General features: G+C 38.1%; 3 protein-coding genes across 3 annotated transcripts; 2 read left to right on the forward strand and 1 right to left on the reverse strand.

Annotated features, from left to right (window-relative positions):
- Positions 1 to 3,512: 3,512 nt before the first annotated feature.
- On the forward strand, positions 3,513 to 4,674 carry LOC114359245 (uncharacterized). Its single transcript, XM_028313542.1, has one exon. It carries the CDS (start codon positions 3,555 to 3,557, stop codon positions 4,653 to 4,655), a length of 1,101 nt encoding a protein of 366 aa, XP_028169343.1. The 5' UTR covers positions 3,513 to 3,554; the 3' UTR covers positions 4,656 to 4,674.
- Positions 4,675 to 7,989: 3,315 nt separating this feature from the next.
- Positions 7,990 to 11,267, reverse strand: Aprt (adenine phosphoribosyltransferase). Its single transcript, XM_028313541.1, has 4 exons — positions 11,180 to 11,267; positions 10,964 to 11,074; positions 9,439 to 9,676; positions 7,990 to 8,296 (listed from the first exon to the last, which is right to left on the reverse strand). The coding sequence occupies exons 2-4, from the start codon at positions 11,050 to 11,052 to the stop codon at positions 8,072 to 8,074; spliced, it is 552 nt and encodes a 183-aa protein (XP_028169342.1). The 5' UTR covers positions 11,053 to 11,074; positions 11,180 to 11,267; the 3' UTR covers positions 7,990 to 8,071.
- Positions 11,268 to 11,744: 477 nt separating this feature from the next.
- Positions 11,745 to 24,889, forward strand: LOC114359243 (uncharacterized). The gene is made up of 3 exons (XM_028313540.1): positions 11,745 to 12,050; positions 16,783 to 16,947; positions 24,746 to 24,889. Exons 1-3 carry the CDS (start codon positions 11,946 to 11,948, stop codon positions 24,887 to 24,889), a joined length of 414 nt encoding a protein of 137 aa, XP_028169341.1. The 5' UTR covers positions 11,745 to 11,945.
- Positions 24,890 to 25,303: the final 414 nt, after the last annotated feature.

The raw sequence follows: 25,303 nt of genomic DNA on the forward strand, positions 1-25,303 counted from the left end.
TGACGTCACGCGCCAATAAGTTTCCTACTCTCTGACGTCATTCAAGGGACTCCCGCATAACCCCACGGCCACAAATGATGCATTCCTTGTACGTAAACAGACACATTCACGCATAATGGACTTTGGATTAGGTATAAAATCTTAGTCGTAAACTGAAGAAAGTTGAGAAATAATAATATTTTATGTTGGCTTCATTGATTTTTATACTGTGCAAATTGTAAATGACAGCTAGAAGACTCGATGACATTTGTANGCGCTGTGCAACTTTCGATCAACATGGAAAGCATTGGGAGAGGCCTATGTTCAGCAGTGGACGTCCTATGACTAAAATGATGATGATACTCAATACTCAAATCTTTATTGCTTTTATCTTTATGATTTGTTGCCCATTAATACTATCCTAGGTTTTCGACTTCGGCCATTTTTGAGGTTTTATTGTTATACCGCATACTAGACTTACTGTATCGAAAACTGATCTTCATGACTGTTGAAGGAAATTCAATCCTGCATTTAATAAGACCAAATTCATATGTTTTGGACAAACTGTTCTCGTGCTTATCTTCGACAAAGTAGAAAATATACCCACAGGGTCCCACACCTTGAAAAGGGTCGCCTTAACCAGCGTATCCCTGTCAAGTCTCACGAGTTGGATTTACCTATCCTTGTTCCTCCTTCATCCTTAACTACGGTTGCTGCACCTCTTCTCTGCACTCTGCTGAACGACTCTGTGTTATCTACTATAGCTGCCCCTCTACCTTGTACCCTACTGCACGACTGCGTTGCCTAGCCGTACGCCTGGTCCAAGGTTCGACACCACAAAATCAACTTCTTAAGCGTGAAAATATTTTAAATACTATTTCCCGTGCTTGCAACATTTTTTTTACTGCTTCGTCCCTATTAGTCGTAGCGTGATGGTATAATATCCTATAGCCTTCCTCAATTTACGAGCTAGATCACATAAAAATAATTATTTAAATCAAACCACTAGTTTCTGAGATTAGCGCGTTCAAACAAACTAACAAACAAAATTCAGCGTTTTAATATGAACCTGTTGTTGATTTTTGGAGTCGAACCTTGGACCAGCTGTAAGACTTGGCAACGCAGTCAAGTCAAGGAAGAGGTGCAGCAACTGTAGTAAAGGAACGGCTGCACTGGGATGAATAAGGATAGACGAATCCAACTCGCGAGGCTTGACAGGAATATGCTGGTTAAGGTGGCCCTTTTCAAGGTTTTGGAGCTTGNCCCAAAATATTACCCTTTGTTTTTGTTCAGGCGTTATACAAAAACTAATACAAAATGCCTATTTATCCCCAAAATTGGTAAATGTATGTACCTAAATAGCTCATATGGAATGTATCAAGGTGACCTGGAGATACAGCCGGATTATACAGGGTGGAAACGAGAAGTTACAAAATCCAAAAATTCAATGTTACCAGTTTCCATAATCTGTAACCTATTATTGGTACCATTTGAAAGAGCTCGTGAAGCACTTTCAGAATCAGTAAGTAGTTTTTCGATATCTTGTATAGTTTAGAAATAATCGAGTGAGATCACTTATCGTTCCATATGTATAACCACCCTGTATAATNCTTTATTTGACAAGTTGATTTGTATTATTTAGCGATTTAAACTGAACAATACTTGTATTTTATAAGGTCTAAATCGAGGGGTCGTGAAGAAAGTTGAGAAATAATAATATTTTATGTTGGCTTCATTGATTTTTATACTGTGCAAATTGTAAATGACAGCTAGAAGACTCGATGACATTTGTATGGATATTCTTTCTTCTCTATGGTAACCTGACCTGTGCAAGACGTAATAAAATAAGTTAACCAAATACTCTTTCATTTAAACTAATTCTAACATAAACAATCTTGAAGTAAAAGATTTATTCTGTAACCCCGCTCCAAAATGTCCGGAAGTTTGAGAAAATTCTACATTTCCGGTCAACATTTTAAGCTTTTAGGCCTAATTAAGGCTATTTACGTCATGTTGTTGTAACAGAATCTTCTGATCCTCGCTCAGCACAACTTTTTCAACTGTCCCCTATGGATGCAACCTACCTATCTATAAGATATTGAGAATTGCGGAGCTTTGGAACATGAGTTCATGGAAATAAGCATTAAGTATTTTATTTCCCAAGTTATAGGTAGTTTTATTAAAAAACGGAAGAAGGCAAAATATGAATCAAGTTCAAAGCTATAACGTGCGTAATACGACATTGACATTGGTATCACCGCCATCTTCCTACGTGTTTCCGCACTTTATCCTGCACTTGCGCACGCACACAAAATGATACATTACAGAAAGGGGCAGTAGGGTCATTATCGCTTGATGGATCACAATCACATCAAAGTGCTAGGAACACAACCAACACCCACAGAGTAAAATAAATACGTGTAACAACGTGTAAAACTTTCCTACCATTTTGTGTTGGTGATTGATTCAATTGAATCATTTTGGTATGGATGGATATTGGATTGATAGTCATAGGTACTATATTGGTATCACCAGTTTAGGTACAAATGGCATTAAATGACCAATTGTACCTAAGTGACTATAGGAAAACACGCAAGTTACTAATCATCATCATCTTTTAGTAAGTATATCCTGTATATCTCTCATAATCTCTCCATTGCAGGAGCGTGAATTGCGAGTTGCGACCCTCTCTAATTTTACTAGAAGTAAATAAGTATAGAGGATTTTGGCTACCTACTGTAGGTACCTACTGTACAGTCTCCACACTACAGTAATCATTCAATTCATTTTGTTTGTAGTACCTAGTTAATATGTTTTATTGTCGGTCAAGCCACGTCAAGCTGTAGATCCTGCCTACACAGGAGTCGCAGTGTTGGGAATAATATCTACTTATGTAAGGCATGTGGTGGGCTACGCTAAGCCTGCTAAGCCAAATCTACGTTATGTTGATCCCTAATCTTAATGCGTGCCGCGTGCTCCTATATTCGTGAGATTACTGCCACATAGGATGTGTACAGTCCAGCAAAAAATATCATGTCGATAGTGTAAACACGTGCATGTTTTATTTTGATCTTTGCGAGCTTTTACCAAAGCTTTACATAGTAACGAACGCTACATCACAGAATTTGTATCTTACCGACATAAGGACCTTGTGTCGCATTTTTTTGCAATTCTTATTTATAAGAACACATTCGTTTTGTTGCAGCTAATTTCTTAAGACCACATTATTTAAATTGAAATAGGTAGCTAGGTTAGGTATGCGTAAATACCAATTGCATAGTAATTAATCAGACCTACCTATCACAAACAGTGACTTAATGGGCCAAACGCAATCAACAAATATTAAGTCAAAGTTCATCATAGGTAAGTAGGTATTTATCCGCCTGACTGTACACTATTTTGTCATCAAATTTTCCTGTACGTAAGAAGACATTATCATAAAGCGCTACACTTATAAAAAATATACAAATGTTACTCATTAAATGCTTAGTCAGGCAAAATTTTCCTCAACCTGGATGCCCTATATAAAGTTGGACATTGACGAATATCGTCAGTCTATCCAGAGCATCAGAAACATGTGGAGCTACTTGGGATTACTAACTTTGGTGGCGTTGGCCCAAAGCCACGACGTCATAGTTGGGAATAGCACAGAGGGCCGAAAAATCTTCGACGAAGTCCGCCATGCCAGCCCCACGATTTGGCGGCAAACGGAATCGCTAACAATCAACACGACTGATGCCGAAGTCATCAGCCGAGTGGCCATAACCGACCTCAGACCAAACAAGGACGGGGATGCGAAAATCCTTGAAGGAGGAGAGGGACAGAAGAACGTCACAATCGAGCTCAAAAGTCCTACCGTACTCAGAGGGTATGACTTCCAAATCGAAGTTTACTCCGTTCCCGAAAACCAAGTGAGGAAGCAAAGAAATCCTGAAGATCCTAGTGAGGATTTACCACTTACGCCGTTTGAAGATTCGAAGAAAGTTGAGTCTACAACTGGTCAGAACTCCGGATCAACCGAAGCTTCAACTACTGAAAACGTTGATGATAAACTAAAAACCAGTGGCCCTATCGTTTCCAGTGAAACTCCAGAAGGATCTGACCCAACATCTACCACTCCTAGCAACAACCAAGAAGTAACGGAATCAACCAAAAACGACGACAACTCCAGATTTACTCGTGGTGCGGTGAATGAAAACAGTACAAGTGAACAAAACACAAAACACAGTACAAGTGCAAAGGATCTGCCATCATCCACAACTCCAAGGCAAGACACAATCCGCTACACGACAGGCCCCCATTGGGAAGTGCCAAGGCTAAATATCAACCTGCCAACACCATCAAGCAATGATCAGGAGGAAAAAAGAAACGCACGCGATGTAAACGAAAGTGATGACGACAAAAAGGTTTCAACAACTGCAAAATCTCTGACACCAAACTCTGCCAATGGTGACCTATCTAAGACTCTCCCAGCAGTAAATGTACCTTTACCTTATGCCAACCAAGGAACATCTACAGTAGTACCTACAACAGAAAAGTCACAAAACAAGAGGGAAACAGAAGATAAAACTACCACAACAGAACAGAAAGATAAAGATGTAAAAAATGTGCCCCGTGTGTTGGGAGAACAGAATTCCACTATTGTTGAACAGAAACCTGTGATATCTATTCAATAAGTTATTTTGCCATAGAAATTAGAATATACAGTAGTCTTTGTAATTTAACATTTAATTTTGGTTAGTATTGTTGCTGTGAAGTTTTGTGCCTAGCTCTTACATTATTTTATTTTCCTTATAAAACAATGTATGTTAACTCGCTTTTAGGAAGTTATAGCATTAAATAAAACCAATAAAACTATAAATGTAAAACTCTGTTTTATTAAAGAATATCTTCAAAAACCTAACAATAAAAACAACCTGTAATGGAATGGCTTTCGTATTATAAACTATCGCTGGTATAAACATCAGTTGCATTAAATGCTTGCATTATACATTTATTAATATTTTATTTTATTTAAGTCAACTATAGGTCTGAGTCTGAGTCAGTGTCCGAGGGAGAGGTGACACCAACATTATAGTTCCAATATACTGAACTGTCCTATCCATGACATTGACAGCGGGGCGCCACCGTCAATACCGGATCGCTGGTTCCGATTTTTGCCATGATGGAAACCATATACACTCGGCATCAAATAAATCGCACCTCCCGCGACAAGCACTTATCAAACGTATGCATCCTCACTTCCCACCAACATTGGTACCATTTGAAAGCCTAGTTCTAAACTTCATTTCATTAAAGGAAAGGTTTTTACCCCAAAAATGTGTCTTTACAAGGATCCAGAGTCACTTCTTCAAAAAATAGGTAGTTACGCTATAGCCATTTTTTATGACTATAAAACTGTTAAGTTGGGATTAATCGCTATCCATCTGTTAAAGAGGACACGTGAGATCTTTATTTGGTTTTATAACCATTAAAATTGGTCTAATTGATCCCAGAGGTGAGCCCAATCTGAGGTCTATTTTTAAGTCACATTTATGGTATGTTAATCATTTATTTAGAAATGAAATGTATTTTTCTTTAAGGATATTTATTGGGCTTTCAAATAACACCAATATTGTTGGGGTACCATGATTGTGTCAGAAGAAAATCTTTAAAGTTCGCGTCGCGGAAGGTGCGGTTTATTTGATGTTGAGTGTAGTTGAACGATGGTAGCGCCCCCTGTCATTGAGTTAGGTGGGACAGTTCAGCGTGGGTCATCATCATATGACGTGACACGGCAAACAAAATATGAAGATCAGCCCCCCTAGACAAAACGCACTTTTTGATCGAATCGAAAATCGAATCCGTCAAAACTCCATACAAAAAAGGGGCTTTTCGACCACTTTTCGACTGGTTTGCGATTAAAATTTGCACTTTGTCTAGACCCACTGAAGTCTCGCTGACGTTTGACGTCACAAAAACCCAAACCCCCCCGTGCCGCTCCCATACCTCAGGCAATGACTCAGTTAAGCACTAGACATGATAATTACATTTTATTGATAAATAGCTTTCCGCCCGCGGCTTCGCCCGCGTGGTATTTTGTCTGTCACAGAAAAACAATGTCGCGCGCGTATTTGCTCACCGTTTAGACCTACCCTGGACTACGACAAACATTTTAAAACCAAAATCAGCTCAATCGGCCCAACCGTTCTCGAGTTTTAATCAGACTAACGAACATCAATTCATTTTTATTTATATAGATAGATATAGATATGTCAACGTGAAATTGTGAACTCTGTCAGTTTATAATATAACGCGTTAGATTGTAAACTAACAGTGGGTTAGGTTAGGTTAGATTGTAATTTAACTACGTCGAGATTATAATCTGACGGAATCCCAACTAATATTATAAATGCGAAAGTAACTCTGTCTGTCTGTCTGTCTGTTACGCTTTCCCGCTTAAACCTCGCAACCGATTTTGATGAAATTTGGCATAGAGATAGTTTGAGTCCCGGGAAAGAACATAGGATAGTTTTTATCCCGGTTTTTGAAACAGGGACGCGCGCGATAAAGTTTTTCTGTGACAGACAAAATTCCACGCGGGCTAAGCCGCGGGCGGAAAGCTAGTTCACAATATTACGGTGACATATAGATTAAAAATCTGCCTCCCAATAAGTGCTACGATTTTTGCGCTCACTAGTTGGCGCTACTGTAGTACCTAAAATCTTGTCGCTCGATAATGGCAAAGACAGTGACGCCAACTGATGAACGATGCAGCGACAGGACTATCGCAATTGCACTCACCAACTTTATGGACGACTGAGTTAGCTCTCATTATGAACTGAATATTGGTAGACTCTTATCCAACTCATTATTTGTTGCACTGGTTAGGCCTTAGCTGCCATTTTGATAATATCAACTTTTTGTGACATTCACAATACACAAAGTACATTAATATACTGGCTAAAACAGCTTATTATGCTTAAACACATTCTTTATAAAATGTTAACTAAAATACAAAATAATGACAGTAAAATAATAAACGATACAGCACCAGTCTAGTCACAAACTTAGTTTGTACTATGGTGACTAGGTAATTGACTACACACTAAACGCCCGTATTCACAAACATTACTATGAGGTCTCACAGTGCGCGTGAACGCACAGTCACACACGAACCAATCACAGAGCTCTATTCAACGCTGTGCGTTCGATTTGCTGATAATAGACACCGTTGAGTCAGGTAGAAATGCTTGTGCATATCTTACAGTCAATACAACAAAAAACTTACTTTTTTGGACAGACACAAACACTGGACTTGCCAGTATTTTTTTTAATTTAAAATAATAATAATCCTTTTTTACTATAGCCAGATCTTTGGTCTTTAAGGCCCGGTTTCAACCAAAGCGGAGCAAAGCGGAGAAGTGCCAAGCCGTTAACATTTTCTATACAATTTGACAGCATAGGAAGAGCGGAGCTGTGCGGAACGGAGACGAGAAGTAGAAATAATGAAACCTGATTGGTTATTTAACACACTTCTCTGCTCCGCTCCGCTTTGGTGGAAATCAGCCGGGCTAGGATGCGCGCCGTGATAAAATATTGTCGATGATTTGATACGACAAATGTATGGGCTTATCCCGTAAAATCGATAAAATGGCGCGATAAACTCTTATCGCGGCGCGCATCCTAGGCCTACAGACCTAGTTGAATTAATTAATATTTTTTTCCAACTATGAATATAAAAGTTATTTGATATTGCTTATTTATTAGATTTTTCACTGAATATGGCCATAAAACATTCATAAATCATTGGGGCTCTTGCACTATTTGAGTAAATTCACTTCGCTTAATGTTTCTTCTCAGCACTTGCCATATGTTTGTCTCGAAGCGCTGGTAGGGCCCAAAAGATAAGGAGACATGTAAAGTGCCCCATAAGGGCTACCTTTTCTTTTTTTATTATTTTCTATTGACGTTCATAAGTGCCACTTGTGGTCTAAACTGAATAAATATTTTTGATTTTGATTTTGATCTCAGAGAAGACTTCTCAGTCAATTTACAAATTAATTGGTTTCATGTCATTTTGTTTCAATTTTTGTGCTTAGATCTAGACTAGCTAATCATACTTAATCAAGGAATGTACCAGTATACCGTCTGGAATGTTCTTGCGTCCGTTCAAAGATTCCAGTTCGATGACTGTCAAACAGCCCATAACATTGGCACCGCAGGTTTTGAGCAAATGTATGGAAGCAGCCAGAGAGCCACCAGTGGCTATTAAGTCGTCAACAATGAGGCAGTTGAGTCCAGGTTGGATTGTGTTCTTCTGGATTTCTAAAATATCCTGGAAAAATAAACAGATGTGGGTTATTTTCTAGTTTGTATGTAACAATTTTAGTGAAACAGTAACTTATGTATTGACACACCAATCTAAGTCTGGATTAGAGTGAAATAGATCTTAATAAAGATAACTAGAATCACTAAGATTTAAAGGCAATGTTATTTCCTTTAAAATACTGCATCATAACAGGAAATACAAATTGAATGCAAAGGACAGTGCCAATCCATGTATGGAAGTTGGACCAAGTGCTGCCCAGAATGAAACTATAGTGCATTTTGTTCCTCAGGCCAATACTAATTTGTAAACCGGAGCGCACTGAAATCTATCCATGGAGTTAAGAGAAAAAAAGAGTTTTGTTTGGAATTATTTACATACAAAGTATCATCGATGTATACCTACTACGCATAAGATTTCGCGATTTTGGCATTAAATAACACTCGCTATGTTGAACTTAACCATACTGCATCCGTACACCTTACTTTAGTACGACTTCGACATTATTTATAAGCGATCAAGCGCTGTTGCAGTAGTTTGGTTAGTTGACCGAAATTAATTATTTCCAAAATAAAGCAAGAAGTTTTAGCTTACAATAACTTCAATAATCGATTGTAATACACCAATAAATTGATTTTTCGCAAGGATAGAGAACTAAAACTTCTTGCTTCATTTTGAAAATAATGATTTCTGTCAACTAACCAAACTATTGCAACAGCGCTAGATCGCTTAAAAAGAATGTCTAAGTCGCACTAAAGTAAGGTGTACGGATGCAGTATGGTTAAGTTCAACATAGCGAGTGTTATTTAATGCCAAAATCACGAAATCTTATGCATAGTACGTATATCGATGATATTTTGTATGTAAATATTTCAAAACAAAACTCTTTTTTTCTCTTAACTCCAGGGATATATTGCAGTGCGCTTTGGTTTACACATTAGTATTGGTCTGAGGAACAAAATGCACTATGGGTTGATTCTGGGCAGCACTTGGTCCAGACCCTGGCACTATCCTTTTCCAGGAAAATCTTACAAAACCACATAACCACCTGTATCATTTGTAAAATTGCATTTAAATATTCATAGACACATAATTATATCAATTCATATTTAATATTCATCACTTTTAGAAGAATTGTTTCGAATACTAACCGATCCATATTCCAAATCATATTTATACGAGGCAACATCTCCGGGGAGCTTCCCTTTCTTCCTGACCGGTACGCAGCCCACTCCCAACTCCGCTGCCAGGGCAAATGAGAACAGGAAGCCTCGGGACTCCAGACCGATGATGGCTTCCACTTGTGGGAATTTCGCGTTGACGGTTTCTACGAGCAAGTTCTGGAGCAGTTTGGCGGTTTGGCCGTCTGAGATTGCTGAGAATATGTCCCTGAAAATTAATAACAAGTTTTATATGTACAGTGGAATCTCTATAACTCGAATCTCAAGGGAAATGCAAAAAAAATCGAGTTAACGAGTTTTCGACTTAACAAGAACTTCGAGATACAAGGACTTAACTGCTGAAATTTCGACTTGTAGAGGACGGACAAGCTCCGCTTTAAGTAATCGTGTCCTGTGGCGACAAGGACAAACATCACGTTCACAGCTGTGTTACTTAGAAAGTTTCATTGATGTATTCTTTCATTGCACGTGTACAAGACAAAAACAATAGATTAGAAGCCCCGAACCCGAACATTCATTTTGGATTTTATTGCTATTATTTCGGGGAATTCCAAGTAAGACGTTATTATATTTTACTAACTACGACTTACGGAGTCCCCTTTTTTTTTCGAGTTAAAGAGTATAAATATGTATCATCAATACTTCGTAGGGAAATAACAGTTTCAAAGTTACAAAGTCTAAATAATTCGAGGTACCGCGTATTTAGGTGCTCAGCGGAAGGGAATGGCAATTTTTTTCGACTTACTGAGGATTTTGACTTAACGAGGTTCGAGTTATAGAGATTCCACTGTAGTAGGTACTTATTTGTAGTTTATAGATAACATTGTTAAACATAATGAACCCTTGAAAACTTTATGATAACCCGGTGATAACTTTATAATTGACTGTAGTATTTTTATCACTAAAAGTTATAATTATTAAACATTTAAAATGATTGTCTGGCTTCAACTACAGATTTTACATTCATCTCACACGGGTAGGGTTGCCAGGTCCAAAAACACAAAAGCCGGACTATGTGCTTCATATGGCCGGACATTTTACCCTAAAAGCCGGACATGCGACAATTAGTGAGCTCACGAGTGAGAGCTATCATCATCGGTTGCCTAACGTCCTGATGCGTGCGTGCCTTATTCTGTGGCTCGACTTTCGCCTGGCGCGGCAGCCAAATAAAAAGCCTAACAAAAGCCGGACAGGCCGGACATCGGTTATTTTGGCCGGACACGCAATCAAAAAGCCTAACTATGTCCGGCTTTATCCGGACGCCTGGCAACCCTACACACGGGATCTATTCATCATCATTTCAGCCATAGGACGTCCACTGCTGAACATAGGCCTCCCCCAATGCTTTCCATGTTGATCGATTGGTAGCGGCCTGCGCGCTTCCCGCGCGGTATCTATTGATTCCTTCGAATAAAGCACGTGACTTATACATTTTAATAAAAATCTGTTATTTTTACAAGGTTATGTTTACATGAGGAAAATATTGCATACTTACCAAAATAATATTCCCTTTTTAGGAAAGTCAGGAAAACTCTTTATTTTACTTTTAAGCTCAGCTATTTTCTTTTTGTATTCTGAATCCATTCTTAGCTGCGAGCTTGCGATTCTACAAAATATAAAAAATAAACAAAATGATAAATCTATGCAAGTAAAGAAGCACATGAATAAAAATTAAATGTTGTTGTTAAGCATTATGGACAGTTTTATTAACCTAAAGGTACCGCAATTTTTCAAATGAAAAGTTCTCCGATAAAATCGAGGAAAACCAGCTGCAGAAAGCCACTGATAGTATCTGTCAATGTCACTGTCACTGATAACACATTTTTTTAAGTGGTGATGTTTTACAGCTCTGGCTCTGGGTACAAGTCTTTTAAGTCTAAAGATTACAGAGGTTGAGTACCATCCCCTACCTTCCCTTTAGAAATAATAAAATTAATCATAAACAAAGGAAAGGTGATGTTTTTACAATACATGTACCATTAATGATGATAAAATTATTGGTATTATAGTTGCGCAACGAGAGTTGAAGCCATCACACAAACACAAAGATTGGTATCTGTTTACTGTTGTGTAATGTGTATTAAAATTACAGTGGTTCATCACCTCAACTTTTCAATTCATCAGTTGCGTTTCGAGTTGCGAACTTGCGACCCCTCCTTGAGAATTAGGGAAATGATCTTGCGCCAATCCATGACACAGAGTGGTAGGAAAAAAAAAACTTGACAGTGACACTGACATGACGTTATGTATGTCAAAAATTTGAAAGTTAACCGGTGGTCTTGTTTACATTCTGTTTAAATTCATTTATCCTAAATTATTTATGAATTTAAAACACCAATTCGAATAAAATTGTATAGAAATATAGCAGTACCATTTCATAAATAATTTCTATCAACCGCAACGTACTGCTGAAGCCGGCAGCAAATTTCCCGCGCTTCCAAGTTTCACTTTCGTAATCGTATTGTTTCACGATCACAATGTTATCGACGGTGGATTTAGAAAGGCTAATTGCAGTGAAAAGACTTGAGATTGAGAAGGAGAAAATTATGCTGGGGCTTGCGCCGGCGGAGGCGAGCGACAACGTGAGTTTTTTGTTTATGAATACTTGTTGATTCTGACGCGGCCTGCGGGCGGCTTTATTATCGATTTTGTCGCATCGCTCGCAGTCGCAGTTCGCAGTCAGTCTTGCCTCGAGTTGGTGCCTGCTGTATCGATTGAACTACGCAAACGCGCTGCATGTTTAGTCTTCAAAATTCTCTGTAAATAAATAAATAAAATTACCGCTTAATCTCGGACGATTACAGTGGACGAAAGTGGTCAATTTGGCGCAGTAAACTGTGTTTATAAATGTAAATTAGTCTTCCTTTGTTGGATTAAGTTGACTTCTGAAAGTTTTATCAGGTAAGTAAACAACTTTTAAACATTGGAGTTCAATTACATTGATGTATTTTCAGATGTCTTTATTTTTACCTAGAAAATAAATAAATAAAAATGTGTGTCTATAATCTCACCAAATGAATATAAGCTTAAAATATTTGAGTAAATCTAATACCTAATAATAACTGTAGCTTATTTTAATAAGTCTGCATGTACCTATTTGTTTACAAATTAATGTTATCTTTCACAACATGCAGTAAATATTTATTGATATTTTTAAGTGCCTTGTTTATGCAGTGCACAAAGTTCAAGTGACTGATTGTCATTGGTATTAAACCAGGAGAGTGAATTATCCACCAAGTCTGGTATTCTAAACAAAGCTCGAAAAACTGGATTAAGATGTCAATTGTAGATACTTTAGAAAAGACTGGAAATTATTAGTCTTTTATTTTGTCTCAAATACACTTAATTTCTTATTTCACAAGGACCACTAGACTTCTAACTTCTCGATTTTTTTCCTATAATTCTTTTTTTACATCATACCCATCAGAAATTCATATCAAAAATCCAATTTATGATACAATCAACCAATTACACGTTTGTTCTCATTCCTACACAGGTGCCTCCTTACTTATTTATGGTCCACATGAAAAGTAAATGCCAAGATGTATTGATTTGACGTTAAAAGAACGTTGCTCCGCTTCTGTGGTTATGGCACGTTGAATGCCTTCGCTGGTAATGGGCTTGTTTCGTAGCATGAGTAATGTGCCATGAACGAAACAAACTTGCATGAAATATTTAGGACATTGACTGTTGTTTGTTAGACTTTAAAGTTCTTTTGGGTAAAAGAATCTTTATTCTCATAAAAACATAGTATTTTATTATTATACAAATTATTTTATAATGTAAGACATACATTATAAGAGAGTAGAGAAGTCTTTCAGAATCCTCAATCACTTTTACTATAAAAAATCCTTTATCATCATCATCATCATCATCTCAGTCATAGGACTTCCACTGCTGAACATAGGCCTCCCCCAATGCTTTCCATGCTGCCCAGTTGGTAGCGGCCTGCGTCCAGTGCCTTCCTGCTACCTTTTTGATGTCGTCGGTTCACCTTGTGGGTGAATAAATTCCTTTATATTTGCCAATATTACAACTAGTCACAGGCAAGTTTGATCAAAATATTAACTACATTGAATGATTGATCTGAATTCCATGATTTCCTTTGTCTGGCTTCTGAGAATTTTTTATTAAGAGTAAGCTCTAACAGTCCACTGCTGGACGAAAGTTGCCATACGAAGTTTTACACAAATCTCCCACTTTTATCTATCTCAGTAGTTTTTGTGTGAAAGATTAATACACATCGATCTATTCACCTAAACTTTAAGGTGCCACCAAACTCAGTGGGTAATCTCATTTACTCCAATAAAGTTGTTAAGATTACATTTAACGCTTTAAATGTGTAAATCCATCAAGGATTCGGCGATAAGCTTTCAAGGTTGTTAGCAATGAAAATTCAGCTGATGTAGGCCAAGATTTGGAGGGTAGATTACGAAAATACCGTAAACATGTTTGCCTGATGGGATTATAAGTGGTTGCTACGGTTCGTTACCATAAAAATGCCTGTTTACCGATTAAATGAATTTCCATTTTGCAATACTGGACATGATCTTCTGCCTGTATGACTTTTTTTTGAGGCTCAAAAACTGAACTTAGGCAAACGGGCAAAATTACTTCGACATTACGTTACTCCGACACCATTTGAATATAATTATGTATTATACTACTCCCAAGATGAACCGACGACCTCATAAAGGTAGCAGGAAGGCGTTGGATGCGGGCCGCCACCAACCGGCCATTGTGGAAATCGTTGGGAGAGGCCTATGTTGCAGTGAACGTCCTATGACTGAAAATTATGATGATACTCCTCCCAAGCCGCTTTTGGCTACAATAATAACTACCACAAGTTCCTTTAGTCCGCAATAAGAGGGCTACGCTGGGCTGCCCTATCATGTGCCCTAATATGGCATCAGTACAGTAGCTAATCTTGTTGGAAAACTTGCGCGAACATTTGAATATCGACATGGTCATGACTTTACTACGACACTACGCGCTACGCTTCAAAGGTTTTTCGGAGTTTAGATAGCCCCCATAATGCTCGAGATTTATCCATTTTTTGGGTACTAATGGATGTAAGTACATTTTTTGTTTGGTGTCTCGCTGTGGCGCCTGAGCGCCTCTAAATTAAGTCCTATGACTCACACACAGTGATAAAGTGTATGATCATGTGCATCTGCCTTCATATTCACTGCAGGCATGTACAGTCAGCGTCAAATATCGTCACACCTAAAGTGGCCAAAAAGTTGGCAACACAACCTTATTCCAATTGTTGCAAAGACGTGCTGCGAACTTTTTGGCTACTTTGGGTGTCACGACGTTGAGTGTACACAATTCCAGACCTTTTTATTTTGATGATATCATACTCCGACGATTGGCAAACTCTTTTGAATCCTTGCCAATTAGTGGTCTTATAGCAGAGGCTTTTATTGTACAGTTGCCAGCACGTCAAGATAAACCCTGTGAGGTCTTATTTCGTTGTAATAGAGGCTATTTTGCGACTAAATGTATGGTCTGATGTGCAGTCTGTACATTAGAGGTCGAATGAAACAAATGAAGCATGTTTTGTGCCAATGCCTAATCTAATCATTTGTGAGTGGACCGAGGGTTCCAGTTCAGATAACGCTTCTGGCCTTGCTAAAGCCTGAAACCTCGAAAACATTATTGGCACGTGTACTTATGGAATAAAGGAAATCTCCCATAACTTTTTGGCTGAATGGTAGCTGCTAGCCAGGAAATTTTACAACCTTTACCTTGACACCATCTTTCCCACGTCTGCAGGTTGGTCTGGATTTGCCATTTTTGTAACGCACGCAATAGAGACACTGAGACATCGTTTACTTTTATTGCTGGTCTTCGCCATGAAGCATCCCAAATCTCCTGAGACTTTTCTGCCTGTGTCGTCCGTCCAGTCTGGCCTTAAAAGAGGTTTATTGGTAATGATCAGTGTTTATACTTTCGGGAGACGCCTTTATCAGAAAAAGTATGAGTATGAAACCATATCACCCTCTCCTACCGGTGATACCCATAAAAGCGGCTATAGCAAGGTACTAAACTACTTCTAAGTATCTTATGACGTCACTAACCCTATATAATATTCCTCAACCCATTACTTATCTTGTGCTATCAGGCTGATCGTATAGGCCCGATATCGAAAGTCAAACGGTCAGTGGTCACTTCAGGCCACACAGGCCTGGCGTTAATGATTGATGAGGCCCCGTGGGCGTAACAAACTCCCTACGTCTGAATAAGCACATAATTGGTTTCTTGACAGGTTATTAAACGGAAAAACAAACGTTTCAGTTCGTGTGCCGTGACGGCTTCTGGTTAAATTCCACTTGATTGTAATCTGTAGGTACTTGTGTAATATGCTAGCAAAATAATACAGAGCAACTTTTAAATATAGACGTAAAATGAATAATCCTACAACTAGGGCGTTTAATTAAACTATGAAACATGACTGACATTAATCTCTAAACATAATGTGGAAAAGTGCCTTGCAGAATTTAAATTTCAAATCTCACAGAATCACAACCCCGGAAAAGAAATTGCTTTTGGATGCTTCAGGAACTGAAGTCAACAACTAGTAATCCACAAAACCACTCCTCACTCTTCTCAACATATTCATAGGAGTATAGGATAGCATGCATAGCTGATTAGCTGCTGTTCTTATAGGTTAGTGTCCGAGACTCCTACTCGGCATGGGGCATACTGAAAACCAGGGCCTGTTTGTTGTTGGCCTTCCTGACCGTGGGCCACGACATATGCTGAGTGGGGTCCCATCCCATTGCGATAGGCATCGCTGTGCGACAGGGTGGCACTGCTTAGTTTACTTTCTCTTCCATTGTATGTTTTGTGTGTTACCTCTGTGTTGTTTGTTTTTTTTATTTACCTCGTTTATCTTTTGTGATGTCCATTATTGTCCATTGCAATAAATGTTTTTTTTATCAACAACGAGGAAGCGCTTGGCCTGTATCTCACCTGATTGTAAGTCGTGATCAGGCCGAAGGTGGAAGCGAGCTTCACCCGGAATCCTCAACCACGGAGGAACTGGCTATCTTACCTCTAACTGCCGGAACACAACAATGCTGTTAACACTGTTGTTATGGCGACAGAATTAGGTAAGTTGGTGGTTGCTAGCCAGGCAGACTTAGAACAAGCCCTAAAAACAACCACCAACCAAACCGAACAGAAAAATCTGCCCCCACTGGAAATCTAACCCGGGACCTCTGCGTCTGAAGCAGGTGGTCTTACCACTAGACCACAAACGCGGTTTCTTTCTTTCGTTCTTCACTCAGTGATCAAATCTTCTTTCAGATCCAAAATGGAGAGCAAGGAGTGGAAGCAGCGAAGCCTCACGTGAGCTTCGCCAGGGGTGGAACCCTGGGCGAAAACAATGCCACAGCCGCACAGGAGAAGAAAAAAGACTCTGCCTCGGAGCTGGAGGGCGAGATACCACCTGATCTAGACAGATATATCCGGGTAAGTCCCAGTTTTTACTTCATCATCATCCGTAGTGGAAAGTATCGGGACTATTCCCACCTCTCATTCCCACCACTGCAACTCCTGTGTAGCCAGGATCTACAGCTTGACCGCCACAAAAACCCAACCAATGAATGTCAAGTTTGTCCCGGGGGAAAGTTAAACTGTCATTGGACCCACAACGAAATTAATCAGAAGAACATAGGAGTTCGAAATTAAGGTTCGACTTCCCTCCATTGCAAAGCGGATGACAGGTGACAAACAAAGGTTTAAAACCTTTAAGAAAAGATTATGCACCTTTAACGATTATGCAGCGGAAAGTATGTGACTTTTCTTAGTTGTGAATTTTTAACTTTTATTATCATCTTCATCAAGTTATTTATTCTCAGTCTCCACTGTAGGGTACGACCCTCCTTACCAGACAAATGGAGGATTTGGTTTATACTTCTTTACGTTGGCCAGACGAGCTAAACATAACAGCCACTTGGCAGGGAGTAATCTTCTCGTTATTTTTTTTAAAACAACGCCGGCACCTCACTCACCTGATGGAAAGTGATGATCAGGCCGAAGGTGGAAGCGAGTTTCACCCGAAAGCCTCAACCACAGATCACCCGAAATCCGCGACACACTTAGGTAAGATGGTGGTAGCTAGCCAGGCGGACTTAGAAAAAACTGTCTCTACTGGGAATCAAATCCGGGACCGGAATCAGGCTGTCTTACCACTAAACCTCAGAGGCGGTCAATCAAACCTCTTTAACAGGTTGATTTATGCCAATGTCAAGTGGAATGCAAGTGAGTTGGACATGGAATGAATATATCATTGTCAATGCCAAATCAACTAAGGAGCAATAAACTGGTGCTGTCTTGGCTGCCCACGCGCCTAGATTGATACAGATAGCAACAATAAAACACAGATTTGAGCCTATTAATGTAACTGTTTTAATTTGCAATAGTTGTTTCATAGGAACTTTTAATATTATCATTTTTTAAGTGATTTGTAAGTTACATACTTAAAGATGTTTTTTGCAAAAACTACTGGACGGATTTTGATGTAACTTTGCAAAATGGCACACATAACACCATAGTAATATTAACCCTTAAGTAACATCCTTATTTTTGGTTACACTTTGAACACCCTGGGGCAATAAATTACCCCAAACGGAAATTGAAAAATTTAAAGTAAATATTTACAATCAATTTAATTTTGTGATTTACAATGTATTAATGGAATCACTGACTTATACGATTGCTTTAAAATAACGTCTATCTAGCGTAAAGAAACACCTTAAATCAATCATAACAAAAAACAAATAATTTGTCATTGGCAACTTATAGTCTCCACAATGGTCTTCTAGAAACATCTTGGAAAGTTATTGTGAGAACCAAAAACTTATACTAATCGGACATTAAATAGATGTTTTATGCATATTTTAAACACAAAATGAAATAAAACGAAAATTTCTGGCTTTATAATAAAGCAAAATAAAAAAACTATTTTTTTTATAAAATTATGAAAAAATATTTAAAAATATTTTTTATTTATTTTATTCCCAATTATTTTTTTCGAAAACATCAGACACGCTGAATTACTACGTAATTATCATTTTTGAGCCCTATTTCTGAGTCGAATTTATGAACGCTCTATTCTGAGGGGATGTCTTCAAAGTTCGAAAAGTATCATGTAAATCAAGCTCTAATTATCTCTCTGCATTCTAGAGACAATGTGCTACTTAATCGTCATATAAATATTTACTCATTTTGTTTCAATGTTGTAAAAACCTATTAATAACATGTTAGATGATGATAAATTAAAGTATGCGTAACTAACACCCTGGGGTAAATTTCTGCCCCACCTACCTGTACAAGCCAAACGGATGATTTTTTTCACATCTCGCGTCTACGAGATTAAAGCGCACACTCTGGATTGAGAATACACAAAACGACATCACACTAGCTACGCTAGAAAAAAAGATATGACAATTTTTATGTGCCTGGGGTAAAAAATTACCCCACGGTGTTACTTAAGGGTTAAGTATTCTAAATTATTCCTGGGTGTTATTTTTCTTGTGGGAGACGAAGAAGTCTTGGGCAAAAGCTAGTAGCTAAGAAAGGCAGTGTCTGTCGCCCCTAAGCCAATTTTCAAGGTAACTGGCTAAGGTTTCTGGACAAAAAATCACACATTTTTCAAAGGTAGCGAAACTTTATGGTTTCCAATAAATCTGGGTTCTTTCTTATTATTTTTAATAAGTTAATCACTTTCAAAAATATCTACATTAAGAGTAAACAGTGCCTGTGTGTACCAGGCTCACAGGAGCGTGTAGGAGTTGGACCGCAACAATTTGATATTATGCGAACTCGCAACAGTCAGAACCGCGACGCACATGACGATGACATGTTTTGTTTTGTCTCGAAACCTGCTCTTTGTCTGCAATCCTAGTATTTAAATAACTTATTTAATATGTATAATATTATGTTTCTGTGTGATTAATACGATAATTATAGCATTTGATTGATGTGTGAGAAATTGAAAATTTTCAGTGATTTTGTAGTGTCGTTGAAGTTGTGAAAGAATACTATAGCGACATCAGTGAGATGCAAATAATGCAATAAGCATGTAAAGTAAAAAAAAAGTAAAAAAGTAAAAAAGTATTTATTACTAAAAGATGTTACATTGTACAAATTATTCTGGCGGTCTCTGCACTAAGCAGGAAAGCTTGTATCGCAGCGGCCAATACGAACAATTACCTTAAAAATAATGACATCGGTCTTAATAGGACGGACATGTTTATACTAGTTAATTAGGCTTAACATTTATAATGTGTTAAAATATATAAAACTGTTCTAAACAAATATTAATGACATGACATAGCTTTGGTTTGGAAAAACTAATAACAATAACATAAAAATTGTATTATTTAAAATTATATAATCCAACATGGTAGTGAGAACGAAGGAACGAACGAATATGTCTGTGTGTGCGTGTGTGTGTGTGTGTGTGTGTTTGTGTGTGGTGTGTGTGTGTGTGTGTGTGTGTTTTAGAATAGTTAGCTAGTATGACGCGTTTATGATTTCTTCTGTTTGGTCGTAGTCCAGTTCTAAAAGCCAGGATTCTATTAACCGTTTGGCTTTGCTAGTAATTGTGTTTCTGATATCTACTTGGTGGCAAATGGTGTTATAGATGTGGGGATAGAGGAACAATGGTTGGCGTCTTACAAAAGAAGTGTGAATGATTGGGGTTGGAACTTTGAATACGCGTTGTTTGTTTAAGAGTTCATATTTGTCAGAGTTCAAAGTGGTGCTGTGCATGGATATTGCGGTGCGCAGAATATATAGTTGACGGATTCGAAGAACTTTACACTCTTTGTACAGCTGGTCTGTTCGGTATCTAAAAGGCTTGCGCAGCATCACTCTTAATACCGCACGTTGGGCTCTTTCGAGTTCAATTATGACAGTTTTAGATGCTCCTCCCCAGGCTCTAATACAATAAATCATCAGCGATTGGCATAGTGATTTGTAGACAAGAAATATAATCCTTTTTGGCGCTGAGTGACGGAGAATTTTCATTATGTGTATGCACTTTCGTATTCGGGTTGACAGGTTTGCAATATGTTTTTTGTATGATAAGTTTTCATCAAGTATGACACCAAGATATTTCATGCTATCGGACCTTTTTATTAATTGACATTTACAAACTGTTGATTCTACTTGTGAAGCTATGTTACAGGTGTGCAATTTTAGTTCTATGGATTGTGGAGGTTGCGATGCTATTGTCTTAAAAAATGCTATATAATTAGTTTTGGTAACGTTAAGAGTCAGTAAATTTTTACAAAGCCAGTCGGCAACCACCGTCATACCTTCCTCTGCTGTTTTGTATACTTCTGTCCAGGACGAACCCTGGAAGAGGATGACTGTGTCGTCAGCGTAACATATAATGTCAGCTCTGTCTAAAGGAAGGTCCAAGAGGTCGCTCATGTAAATAATAAATAACGTCGGACCTAAGATGCTTCCTTGAGGAACTCCGAATGTGTCAGGTATGTAATTAATAATTTTAAATTATTAAGGCTGTGTGAGACAGTGGTGATTATTCGGTTCAGTTCTACTTATTCCAATAAGTAGGTACCTTTCTTCTTATCTTCTTGTTTTGTTTATGGCCAGGTCTGGAAAAACTTGGAATAATACGAATTTATTCATAGTTTTTTTTTTGTTTTATGCTACTTACTTACTCTAACTCGAATTTAATCAATTAAAAAATGTTTGGTACTATGAAACAAAGGTTTTTTCTTGTTTAGTTCAGTGGTTCATTAAATTGCAACTCGCAAACTACAAACAAGCGAGATTTTTTCGGAATTAACAAGCGTTACTGGTTTATGTATGGTTGAAACAATTTTCGCGTTCTATTGTTATTTTTACGTATCGTTCATTTTGTTTTAAGTGGTCATGGTAGGTACTACGTTTACTTACAGAGATTAGCCTAAATGAATTCTTTAGGTACCTACCACTACGTAAAATATTCATAAAAATATTTGCATATGAAATGCCTTTTTGTGTACGAAAAGTTAAGGTATTTTTGTAAGTAGGTATATTTTTATTTCTGTTAATCAAAGTATTAAAGGATGCTACCAACCGGGTAACATGGAAAGCATTGGGGGAGGCCTATGTTAAGCAGTGGACCTCCTATGGCTGAGATGATGATGATGAATCAAAATATGCTATCGATACATCTCTCCCAGTCCAATACCTTCTTATTTTTACCCCAAATTTTTTCAAGGAAATTTCGAAGTTTTACCACAGAATAATAATAAGTAGAGATGAAACGGATAGTTGTTTGGCCGGATACCGGATACCGGATATCCGGCCAGCTGCTAGGCCGGATAGCCGGATATCCGGCGGCCGGATAGTTGGCCCATTGTCTCGTTGCATGTCGTGACGAGTATAGTGCCGCACAGGTGCTTCAAACGCGATCAGTGGGTCTATTAGTAGAATAGACTAGTCACACTTTTGGAAAATCGAATCCGTCCGAATAGAATGTCAGATTTTGCCACTTGTCTAGGGGGCAGATCAATTCAATTTCGGCTGCAATAGTGAGTGTGTGATTAAATAGCGAAAATTTAACTATACTGGTCATCACAAAAATCGGCCCACCTACGTTTTACAGTAAAACTCGTTTCTACTGACACTACAGCTACAGACACAGCCCCAACAATATTGGTGTTATTTGAAAGCCCAATAATAATATCCTTAAAGAAAAACACATTTAATTTCTTAATAAACGATTAACATAAACGCGATATACAATAAATGTGACTTGAAAAAAGACCTCACTTTGGGCTCACCTCTGGGATCAATTAGACCCATTTTTATGGTTATAAAACCAAATAATGATCTCACGTGTCCTCTTTAACAGATGGATAGCGATTAATCCCAACTTAACAGTTTTATAGCCATAAAAGTCGGCTCAAGCGTAACTACCTATTTTTTGAAGAAGTGACTCTGGATTCTTCTACAGACACATTTTTGGGGTAAAAACCTTTCCTTTAATGAAATGAAGTTTAGAACTAGGCTTTTAAATGGTGCCAATATTGGTGGGAAGTGGGGATGCATACGTTTGAAAGTGCTTGTCGCGGGAGGGTCGATCTTTGTGATGACCAGTGTAGTTGCATGATGTCATCAGACCATCAGTGAAAAAAAAATCGCCTATTTTATTTGGCAATATTTCGACATTAACAGATATTTACTATTTATCTATGTATTCGTCATTAGAGTGAATAGCCCAGAAAAATAAATTAGTTTTGAAAGGCCTTAATATGGCTTTTTTGTAACTTTTTGGACTTTAAATAAAAGCCGTCATTATTGTAAGCCATTTTATTGATATTTACCTCAAAGATTAATGTATTTCATTTTATTAATAGGAAATTGTCGTTTTTTTTTAATATCCGGTATCCGGCCGGATAGTGAGTTACTATCCGGTATCCGGCCGGATAGTAATTTAGGGCCGGATATCCGGCCTACCGGATAGTTGCCGGATATCCGTTTCATCTCTAATAATAAGTACTACCCAAAATAAGATTTGTATTTGAGCTCTAAAATCATCTCGTTAATTTTTCTACACCTTGCATATCCCAATAACTTAACCGTTATCAACAACCCATGATAAATGTTCCGCCAAAACATTAAAAGCACCCCAAGGTCACCATCAGAATACAATAGGCACAAACAGGCAGATGTTACACAATAGGCGAACACTTTTCACGTAACGGCTAACAATGAACACATAAACCCAATTTCCCTTGTTATAAAAGCGGGCTTGTTACATAAAATGTGTATAATATTTGTAACAGATATTGGTGCTTCATAAAAAAGGTAATTTTTTCAAACTGTTGCCAATTTTCCAGGAATTACTTATGATTATGAAGAACTTTTAATGTAGGATCAATATTCCGGGACTATTCCTGGTGGGAAATGTGAATTTCTTCCAAAGTGGGAATTTCCCACCTCTCATTCCCACCGCTGCATATTCTGTGTAGCCAGGATCTACAGCTTGACCGCAAATAAAAACCCAACCAGTGAAGTTCAAGTTTGTGCCGGGGGAAAGTTGAATTGTCATTGGACCCGCAACGAAATTAATCAGAAGAACATAGGAGGAGTACGATGTAGGATTCAATAGTGGGTGAGGAAAAAATACGATCTTTTTCTACAAGAATTTGCTATCGCTAACAATTAAATTTTTTTGTGTTTTCAGGAATTATTTTCAGAAAAATTCCTATAAAGGTAACCCTGAAAAATTACCCTGTATCTACGTCAAAGGTTATACTTAGCTCAAACTTGACGGTTTATTTGACGGTTAGAAAAATCAATGAAAGATAAATGAGATACGGAATCCTTACTCTTGAGTCCGACTCGCACTTGGCTGTTTTTTTTTTCAGTCATTTCTGTATAGAAAGGGCCTAGGTATATTTTATATGATCATCCTGATAAATGTTATATGTTACTGTGATGTTACCTGTGACTTGCCAGATATTCTGTGAAACAAAAAGTTGTAGTTTATTTGACATAATAAGTTATTAATAGGCTTTCATTAGTTAATCAATGAAGCAGGCCTTAAATATTATTAATTATTAAATCAAATATAAATATTGATGTTTATAATTCACACCCAATGTGGCGTAAAATGTTGAGTTTGTTGTTTAACTAGCTGTGCCCGCGACGTCGTTCGCGTGAAAATGAATATTATTCTCCCGTTTTCGCAAGATTTTTCATTGATGCGCTGCTCAGTCCTATTTTTCGTAGCGTGATGGTATACAGCAGGGGTGGCCAACTTGATTAGACATAAGATCTACTGTTTACTATCGCAACCCTGGGCGATCTATCACTTACATACTTCTTGAAATCTTAAATGAAACAGTATAATTTAGTACACAATCATGTAGTATTTTTTGCCTTGCCACGATCGACTGGACTAATATTCGCGATCGACCGGTTGGCCACCCCTGGTAAACAGTATATCCCAAAATTTCACGTCACACTGATACTAGAGGTAACTGGGCCTAAGACGCATCGAACAAGCCTAATACGAGTATGTAGGTCCTGTATCTAATCTACATAAAAAAGTTTCATAAGTTATCAGTTAATATGACCAATTTTAGTTATTAATGTCCATACAAGTGTTACGCTTTATTTTGAGACACCTTGTGTAGCCTACTAGAGCCTTCCTAAATAAATAAATAAAGATAAATGAGCTATCCCACACAAAAATCTGTACCCNATAAGAATTCTCATCAGGCCATTTTGTCTCCACCAGGAGCATGAAACTCAAAACTCCCCATTCTACTTAGGCCTGGAGTTCGCATATTCTCCCTTAGTCACTTCTTACGACATTTACTACGGGAAGAGTGACGATGATTCTGGCGGAATGACATTATCTTGGGCCAAATTCAGAAGCTGAAAAGAATCTTAAGTAACTTCCCAAGTGCTTGCCAACAAAAGTCTGACCCCCAACCCTCTGGCCCAGAATGCCCGCCTCTTGTGCTAGAACTTGCACCATACGCCGATGCTGCGGAAAAGCTACTTAGCTCGCTGTTATATCACGTACCGTGCACTCGTACTTGATACAGTCCGTCCAGTAGTTAGACGCGGAGAAGCGCGGGCGCACGACGGTTGGTATGCCGGCCGTCGATGAGCGCCGCGCCCGTGCCCACTAGACCACCAGCCGTGTGGTAGAGCGGCAGCGTGTTGTAGATACGATCCCTACGTATCTACCTTGTGTATCTTTCTTTAGTGTCTAAGAGCCTGACCCCCTCCCTTTCTAGACCAGAATGACCTCTCTGTACAAGAACCTAATTACGCTCATACATTAGTA

The sequence above is a fragment of the Ostrinia furnacalis genome, unplaced genomic scaffold, assembly GCF_004193835.3.
Source record: "Ostrinia furnacalis isolate ACB-3 unplaced genomic scaffold, ASM419383v2 OfSCF4250, whole genome shotgun sequence".
Classification (NCBI taxonomy): Eukaryota; Metazoa; Arthropoda; class Insecta; order Lepidoptera; family Crambidae; genus Ostrinia; species Ostrinia furnacalis.

Coding starts and splice junctions, on each gene's coding strand:
- LOC114359245 (XM_028313542.1), top strand. CDS start 3,555: ATGTGGAGCTACTTGGGATTACTAACTTTGGTGGCGTTGGCCCAAAGC.
- Aprt (XM_028313541.1), bottom strand. CDS start 11,052: ATGGATTCAGAATACAAAAAGAAAATAGCTGAGCTTAAAAGTAAAATA. Junction 9,677..10,963: donor AAAAAGGGAATATTATTTTG/GTAAGTATGCAA, acceptor ATTAATTTTCAG/GGACATATTCTCAGCAATCT. Junction 8,297..9,438: donor ATGATTTGGAATATGGATCG/GTTAGTATTCGA, acceptor TTATTTTTCCAG/GATATTTTAGAAATCCAGAA.
- LOC114359243 (XM_028313540.1), top strand. CDS start 11,946: ATGTTATCGACGGTGGATTTAGAAAGGCTAATTGCAGTGAAAAGACTT. Junction 12,051..16,782: donor CGGCGGAGGCGAGCGACAAC/GTGAGTTTTTTG, acceptor ATCTTCTTTCAG/ATCCAAAATGGAGAGCAAGG. Junction 16,948..24,745: donor ATCTAGACAGATATATCCGG/GTAAGTCCCAGT, acceptor TGTCTCCACCAG/GAGCATGAAACTCAAAACTC.